The sequence below is a fragment of the Squalius cephalus genome (assembly GCF_949319135.1).
Source record: "Squalius cephalus genome assembly, chromosome: 13".
In the NCBI taxonomy this organism is placed as follows: domain Eukaryota; kingdom Metazoa; phylum Chordata; class Actinopteri; order Cypriniformes; family Leuciscidae; genus Squalius; species Squalius cephalus.
In genome coordinates this window covers 38,278,457-38,287,574 of record NC_137134.1, presented here as the reverse complement: position 1 = coordinate 38,287,574, position 9,118 = coordinate 38,278,457, and the positions used below count along the sequence as shown (strand labels likewise).

Below are 9,118 nucleotides of genomic sequence, written 5' to 3'. Positions count from 1 at the left end.
ATTTTGACTTTTATGACATAGTTACGGCGTAATTTTGACTTTTTATGTCATAATTATGACATTAAAAGTGGAAATTATGAGATAAAGTCGAAAGTATTAAATATGATTGACATATGATGATTAATTATGACTTTTAAAAAACCTTCTATGTCATAATTTTGACTTTTAAGTCAGAATTTAATTTTTTTGTCAGAATTCCGACTGTTTAATGTCATAATTATGAAGTTAAAGTTTCAACTTGGTAATTTTTTTGAATTGTACTTTTTGTCATAATTTTATGAAATTTTAAGCCATCTTCAACTTTTTTATCTCATAATTATGACTTAGTATCTTATAATTTTGACTTTTTATGTTATTATAATGTCAGTCTAAATAAATTTAAAATTATGACTTGGGATGATAAACTTGTTGAAACAAATTTTCTTGAAACTTAAAATTATGACTTATTCATAGATCTAAACAAAAAAGTTATAATGTTGAAATTATGACTTTCTATGTCTAAATTATGACTTTTAAGTCAGAATTTCACATTTTTTGTCAGAATTATGATTTTGTTGGGCAAATGGGCTTCCATACATTTAAGTATCAACGTTGTCTCAGATGTTTCTCCTCAAATAAACACACGCACAGATGAGCCAGTAGTCATACAGTAAGATTATAGAGGTAAAATGTGTTTAATTATCACATGTAGCATAGAACAGTCTCATATGAGTGTCGCCTCAGGTTGGTGAATCTGAGTTTGTTAATTATTATGTCTCATCATGTCCTAATGAGAACAGAATGTCTGAGTGAAGATTTAATTTTACAAACCATCAGCAATAACATGAGTAAACACGTTCAACTCGAAATGAATCAGCCTCAAAAACTGCTGCTAGCGAACCATAAAAAACAGAAATGAGTGAATGTCATGAAAACTCTCAAGTTATATTTCACCCTAAAATCATAAGAAATTAGATATTTTCATAAAGATAGTGAACAAAAAGATTTTTTTGTTATGATATTATTTTCATGACAATTAAACACGTTTTCCCCTTACATTCTCATTACTGTAATGTAAAATAAATATTAAATCACACACACACATATATTTATATATATATATATATAATATATATATATATATAATCATTCTTTTACTTGAAACTTAAAAATATGATGAAGTCATAGATAAAAAAACAAATTTAACAGTTGAAATTATGACTTTCTATGTCATAATTGGGTGTTTCTGCAACTACGGGCACTTTTAAGTCCCAGGAGTGAAATTTTAGATTTATGTTAAAATTTGTCATTTGATGTTTCATAAATATAAATGTAGTGTCAATACACACCTTGACATAAAAAATAATGAATAAATAATATGATTTAATGTAAAATTATGAAGCATTTAGGTCCAAACACCATTTCTGCTCATGTCCCACACCCGTGGTTTCAATGTTGAGATACTTAAAATTAGCTCATTCTTTTACAATATGACATTATTTCAAATGGAATTGTTTAATATACAGATTCACTTACAGCATCTTAATTTTTTTTGTATTATTTACTGATCATTTTTATGATTTTTTTAACTAAATGTACCTGTCCCACACTTTTGAGTCCTTACCGCAACAATGAAAAAAAGCTTTTATTATGAAATTTTATCAAACACAAACAAGTCTAGTTTCTATGGAAACAGAAATTATCACTTGAGCACATTGCTGACAGACTGGGCCACCACACTACCTCACTCACAAGATACCAAAAAAATAAGGTAAACATCATCTTTTCTGCTCTAGTATTTATTGTGCGTCCTTACCATTCAGCTTAATAATTGTGTATTTTTGAACTACATTTTAAAAATAAATGTATATTACTGTTGAATTCATGTATATTAAGATGCTAAGAGTCAAAACTAATGTGGTAGGCCTTGCTAGCTGCCAATTAGCTAAAATATTAGCAAAAATGTCATTTCCGCAACATGTCTTTACCGCAGCAAATTTAGGTGTTGCGGTAAAGACCTTGTGTTGCGGTAGAGACAAATTCAAGGTTTACTGTATATTAAATGACAAATATTCAGTATATTATTAGTACTGAAGTATATATTAGTATATATATATTAGTATATATATATAAACATGCCATTTTTTACATTAAAAAAATGATTTTGTCCTTACCGACACAAGATGTCATTACCGCAGCACTGCTCTATTTTAATTTTTTTTCACATTTTCATTTGCAAAAAAGTATTTTTACACTTAAGTTGAGATGATTAATACATTAAAATTGCAACATCTGTCATAAAAAGTTAATTATGTTATCTTTTGTGTGTATGGAAACAATTGACATCTAATGTTACTGTAAATTTTTTACATGGCATAGAAAAAAACATGAAATTCCCTATTTTGTATATTATTTTATTTATATCAGTATTTACAAAACTGCATCAAATTTGAAAAAGCTATTTAAATATATTACATTTTTTATAGAAATTACTAAAGAAAAATGTATAAAATGAACGTTATTTTAACATTGCGGTAAGGACACTTTTTAAGAAGATGACCCGAAAAACATAAAAAATAAACATGTTCCAGATTAAAATCTTAAGGACTACATTCTATTTTGTGTACATTTTTATATGTATTATAGACTGTGATGGTTAAAACTGAAATTCATAGAGGTTGATTTTTTTAAAATTGGTATAGTCAAAAGTGCCCGTAGTTGCAGAAACACCCAATTATGACTTTTAAGTCAGAATTTAGATTTTTTTTGGTTGTAATTCCGATTTTGAATGTCATAATTATGGTTATAATTTCAACTTGGTAATTATTTCGGTTTTGACTTTTTGTGTCATCATTTTATGAAAGATGGGTGTGTTTCCCAGTTCCTCACCTGTCCGTGTGGAGCGCAGACGACCTCTGACCCCATCTGACCGCATGTGGAGGAGGCGCGCAGGTTCTGCTCTCGGCCCAGGAGCAGGTCGCCCATCAGCGGGTAACAAGCGCCTCGACTACAGTCCTGCTGTGCCACACACAGCGCAGACAGAGCTGGAGACCAGAACACAACACTTTACCACGGTAAAATCACAGGAAAACTCACCAGACAGAGCTGGAGACCAGAACACAACATTTTACCACGGTAAAATCACAGGAAAGCTCACCAGACAGAGCTGGAGACCAGAACACTACACTTTACCACGGTAAAATCACAGGTAAGCTCACCAGACAGAGCTGGAGACCAGAACACTACACTTTACCACGGTAAAATCACAGGAAAACTCACCAGACAGAGCTGGAGACCAGAACACAACATTTTACCACGGTAAAATCACAGGAAAGCTCACCAGACAGAGCTGGAGACCAGAACACAACACTTTACCACGGTAAAATCACAGGTAAGCTCACCAGACAGAGCTGGAGATCAGAGCACGACACTTTACCACGGTAAAACTCACCAGACAGAGCTGGAGACCAGAACACGACACTTTACTAGGCTTGGGTATCGTTTGAATTTTAACTATTCCGATTCCGATTCTGCTTATCGATTCCTAATTTCGATTCCAATATGGTAAATAAAACTTAGATATCATTCACATTAAGGGCCCTATTTTAACGATCTAAGCGCATGGTCTAGTTCACTCAGGCGAGTCCGAATCCACTTCTGCTAGTTTAACGACGGGACAAATGGTCGGCGCTCCCGGCGCTGGTCTAAAAGGGTCGTCCCTATTCTCATAATGAGTAATGGGTGTGTTCTGGGATTTACGTGCGTTAAACCAATCAGAGTCTCTTCTCCCATTCCCCGTAAATGCCAGTTGCGCTCGCCATGGCGGATTCGCTATTCACATGACGGAGTTTGATAGTGGAAAGACCGAACGCGTCTCCAGAGCGCACACGGATCCGCTCGTGCGCGAGGTCAAAGTGCGCAAACAGAACATCTACAGGACAAGCCGGATTCACCATATCTTTATGTACACAATATTAATCTTTTACATTGTAATCCTTTTATTTTAAATATTTGGCATGTTTGTGTGCAGCTGTGCGTCCCTGTGTGTGTAATAAGCAGAGTGTGTGTGTAATAAGCAGAGTGTGTGTGTAATAAGTAGAGAGTGTGTGTGTGTGTGTGTAATAAGCAGAGTGTGTGTGTAATAAGCAGAGTGTGTGTGTGTAATAAGCAGAGTGACCCGCCTATAGGCGCACATTACTAACGCGCTCTTTAAATAACAATTGACTTTAGCCCAGGGCTCAGTTGGTCAACGGCTCAGTGTATTTCTGTTCCTCAAAACAGCAACGCTCCATCAATGCGCCAGAACACACACACTCGTTCTCAGACCCACGGGCCACAGATGGGCACAAATGCATTTGCTATTTAAACAGCGCGGCGCAGGACGTGAAAATGAAAACTGCGTCGGGCTGAAACTAGCAGAAAACTGTTGCGTCGCGCTGGCGCTGCATTCCCCCGGGTGTAAGATAGGGCCCAAGTGTTATTGCAAAACATTTAATTGTGTCTGAAGATCATGAACAGAAATCATCAGGATAAAGAACACTTACACAAGGAGCGTTTGCCTGAGGTTTAAACACACCATAGAAGAACAACTAGCCCAACTAATATAAACTTCAGGCATTATTAAAGACAATAAACACTCAGTGATTAAAAAAGAACAAATAAAAAATTAACAAATAGCAACAAATAGACACAACTGAACAAAGATACGATTGAAATAAACAGAGTTTTAAGATTTTCAGGTTCAGAAACTGCAATCAAATGTAAAATAACACTGAACTTTATAAATAAAATATACATTACAAATATAGTTACAAAAGTTATTCAGTGAAGAACGAGTGAATTTCTCTTTGTCTTCTGTTGTTAGAGTAATGTTATAGAGCGGGAATATTAGTGTTATTATAGAGCGGGAATATTAGTGTTATTATAGAGCGGGAATATTAGAGTTATATATAACAAGTATCTGATTCCTGACCTCAATTTTCGATTCCAACCCTACATTTTACCACTGTAAAATAACGGGAAACTCACCAGACAGAGCTGGAGACCAGAACACAACACTTTACCACGGTAAAATAACGGGAAACTCACCAGACAGAGCTGGAGACCAGAACACGACACTTTACCACTGTAAAATAACGGGAAACTCACCAGACAGAGCTGGAGACCAGAACACAACACTTTACCACGGTAAAATAACGGGAAACTCACCAGACAGAGCTGGAGACCAGAGCACGACACTTTACCACTGTAAAATAACGGGAAACTCACCAGACAGAGCTGGAGACCAGAACACAACACTTTACCACGGTAAAATAACGGGAAACTCACCAGACAGAGCTGGAGACCAGAACACAACACTTTACCACGGTAAAATCACAGGAAAACTCACCAGACAGAGCTGGAGACCAGAACACAACACTTTACCACGGTAAAATCACAGGAAAACTCACCAGACAGAGCTGGAGACCAGAACACTACACTTTACCACGGTAAAATCACAGGAAAACTCACCAGACAGAGCTGGAGACCAGAACACAACACTTTACCACGGTAAAATAACGGGAAACTCACCAGACAGAGCTGGAGACCAGAACACAACACTTTACCACGGTAAAATAACGGGAAACTCACCAGACAGAGCTGGAGACCAGAACACAACACTTTACCACGGTAAAATCACAGGAAAACTCACCAGACAGAGCTGGAGACCAGAACACAACACTTTACCACGGTAAAATAACGCAAAACTCACATATGCCATTGTACTGAATTATTAGCATAACATTTACATAAACATATGAAGAATATCATTATCTTTTCAAAAAAAAACATGATGTTCATAATATGATACATGCCCAACACCATCATGATTAAAAGCTTGAACACTACAAACCTGCTAAAGAAAGAAAAATCCACGTCTTCATCCGGACAATGTCTCGATCTAAACGGATAAAACACAAGTTTCTTTAAAGCACAACTGAAGGACACTTAAAGGCAGGGTTCGTTTACCATATTAAAGTGAAGAACTCACCGGTTCGTGTGTGAAAGTTGTAGTTCTGTGTGTGTGAAGTGTTCAAATGCAGCGTGTGCCGTGTGTGTTTGGCTTTTATTTCAGGAGCCGCTCACCTGTGTGTGTGTGTGTGTGTGTGTGTGTGTGTTATACCCATCCTCACAGCGTCACACCCTTCATAACATGAATCAACATGTGCGCACACACACACACACTCACATCCTCAAAGTAACAGAGATGGAATTTAATCGTGATTCATTATTATGATACAGACTGATGAACACTATATTCAGTGTGTGTGTGTGTGTGTGTGTGTGTGTGTGTACTGTGGTCGTTCAGGACACTAACCAGCAGTTTTTGGTCAGTTTCAGAGGTTCTGTGTGTTGAGTGTTGATTTATAACATCACTGAATAAGATCTGAAATCATAAACAAAGTAATCATAAACAGTGTTTGCTGAACAGAGAGTGTGTGTGAAGAAGAGTTACGTGTGTTTATGTGTGTTTTAAAATTCCCCGCCTGCGGGGACTATATTTTGGGTACAAATTTGTATCCAGAAGTGACCAAATCCTGACAAAATCCCCAAAAACCTCCTTTAGGGACGTCCTCGTTTGCTAATCTGGTATCAAAATAAAGTAATTAAAGGCTTTTTTAAAGGTAAAAACACAGAAAGTTGTTTGTGATGGGTCGGGTTAGTGTGTGTGTGTGTGATGGGTAGGTTTAGGGGTCGGGTTAGTGTAAGAGGAGAGAATATACAGTTTGTAAAATATAAAAACCATTATGTCTATGGAGAGTCCCCACAAAGATAGCTAAGTAAACGTGTGTGTCTGTGTGTGATGAAGGGTTACGTGTGTTTGTGTGTGTTTTAAAACTCTCCGCCTGCAGGCACTGATTTCAGCTCTGTGTGTGTGTGTGTGTGGGGTGTGTCCAGTCTGAGGTGAGACAGTGACTCAACACACACAGACGAAGGTGCCACACCTGAACACGGTTGCCAGATCACCATGACGACACATAATGCAACACCCATAGGCCCATAGACGTTCATAAATATTCATAAACTCACATACTGTAATGGGAAACCAGAGAGATCTGGAAACGGACAGATGATTTATTGCTCAGTGTGAAGAAACACAGTGATGAAGATGATGAAGGGAGGGTGAATATGTGACAGGGTTCGATTGACGAACTGTGAGGAAGAGACCAATAAATCTGGGACTAATGTTTAATTAACACTAATGTCTAACACTTATGTTAATATTAGGTAAGAATACTGGACACTCGTAAGATCAAAAATGTATCTTTATTGTCTTATGTATTTTGTCTCTGATTATCTTATTGGCATATGGATTAGCAATCATTTGGTAATGTGTGTATATATGTATATTTGTTTTGTTGATATAGCAGGTTTATCGTATTTGTTCTGTCTATAGTCTGTGGAGTATTCAAGTTTCTTGTAATGGAAATTTGAGCTATTTTTCATTCTTCGCCATTTCCACAAGGGTCTCGCACAAAGGATTTGACGCGTGAATCCATAACTTGTCTTGTAAAACTTTACTTTTTCTTTGTCAAGTTACATTTTAAGAGAAATCAAATTAAAGTACATCTATCCATCATAAAAGTGTATCTATCCATCATAAAAGTGCATCTATCCATCATAAAAGTGCATCTGTCCATCATAAAAGTGCATCTCTCCATCATAAAAGTGCATCTCTCCATCACAAAAGTGCATCTGTCCATCATAAAAGTGCATCTATCCATCATAAAAGTGCATCTGTCCATCATAAAAGTGCATCTGTCCATCATAAAAGTGCATCTGTCCATCATAAAAGTGCATCTGTCCATCATAAAAGTGTCCATCATAAAAGTGTATCTATCCATCATAAAAGTGCATCTGTCCATCATAAAAGTGCATCTGTCCATCATAAAAGTGCATCTGTCCATCATAAAAGTGCATCTGTCCATCATAAAAGTGCATCTATCATCATAAAAGTGCATCTATCCGTCATAAAAGTGCATCTGTCCATCATAAGTGCATCTGTCCATCATAAAAGTGCATCTATCCATCATAAAAGTGCATCTGTCCATCATAAAAGTGCATCTATCCATCATAAAAGTGCATCTGTCCATCATAAAAGTGTCCATCATAAAAGTGCATCTATCCATCATAAAAGTGTATCTATCCATCATAAAAGTGCATCTGTCCATCATAAGTGCATCTGTCCATCATAAAAGTGCATCTATCCATCATAAAAGTGCATCTGTCCATCATAAAAGTGCATCTATCCATCATAAAAGTGCATCTGTCCATCATAAAAGTGTCCATCATAAAAGTGCATCTATCCATCATAAAAGTGTATCTATCCATCATAAAAGTGCATCTATCCATCATAAAAGTGCATCTATCCATCATAAAAGTGTATCTATCCATCATAAAAGTGTATCTATCCATCATAAAAGTGTATCTATCCATCATAAAAGTACATCTATCCATCATAAAAGTGCATCTATCCATCATAAAAGTGCATCTGTCCATCATAAAAGTGCATCTGTCCATCATAAAAGTGCATCTGTCCATCATAAAAGTGCATCTGTCCATCATAAAAGTGCATCTGTCCATCATAAAAGTGCATCCATCATAAAAGTGCATCTGTCCATCACAAAAGTGCATCTGTCCATCATAAAAGTGCATCTGTCCATCATAAAAGTGCATCTGTCATCATAAAAGTGCATCTATCCATCATAAAAGTGCATCTGTCCATCATAAAAGTGCATCTGTCCATCATAAAAGTGCATCTATCATCATAAAAGTGCATCTGTCCATCATAAAAGTGTCCATCATAAAAGTGCATCTATCCATCATAAAAGTGTATCTATCCATCATAAAAGTGCATCTGTCCATCATAAGTGCATCTGTCCATCATAAAAGTGCATCTATCCATCATAAAAGTGCATCTGTCCATCATAAAAGTGCATCTATCCATCATAAAAGTGCATCTGTCCATCATAAAAGTGCATCTATCCATCATAAAAGTGCATCTATCCATCATAAAAGTGCATCTATCATCATAAAAGTGCATCTATCCATCATAAAAGTGCATCTATCCATCATAAAAGTGCATCTGTCTATCATA

At 36.2% G+C, this 9,118-nt stretch overlaps 1 protein-coding gene across 1 annotated transcript in view; it reads right to left on the bottom strand.

Annotated features, from left to right (window-relative positions):
• Window positions 1–6,111, bottom strand: part of lamb3 (laminin subunit beta 3) — a 21,125-nt gene extending 15,014 nt beyond the window's left edge. The window contains exons 1-3 of the mRNA XM_079889791.1: window positions 6,011–6,111; window positions 5,873–5,920; window positions 2,869–3,023 (exon numbers count right to left, since the gene is read on the bottom strand). Coding sequence (XP_079745917.1) covers window positions 2,869–3,023; window positions 5,873–5,903 — 186 coding nt within the window. The 5' untranslated portion in view covers window positions 5,904–5,920; window positions 6,011–6,111. The remainder of the gene's footprint in view (window positions 1–2,868; window positions 3,024–5,872; window positions 5,921–6,010) is intronic.
• Between the last annotated feature and the right edge of the window lie 3,007 nt (window positions 6,112–9,118).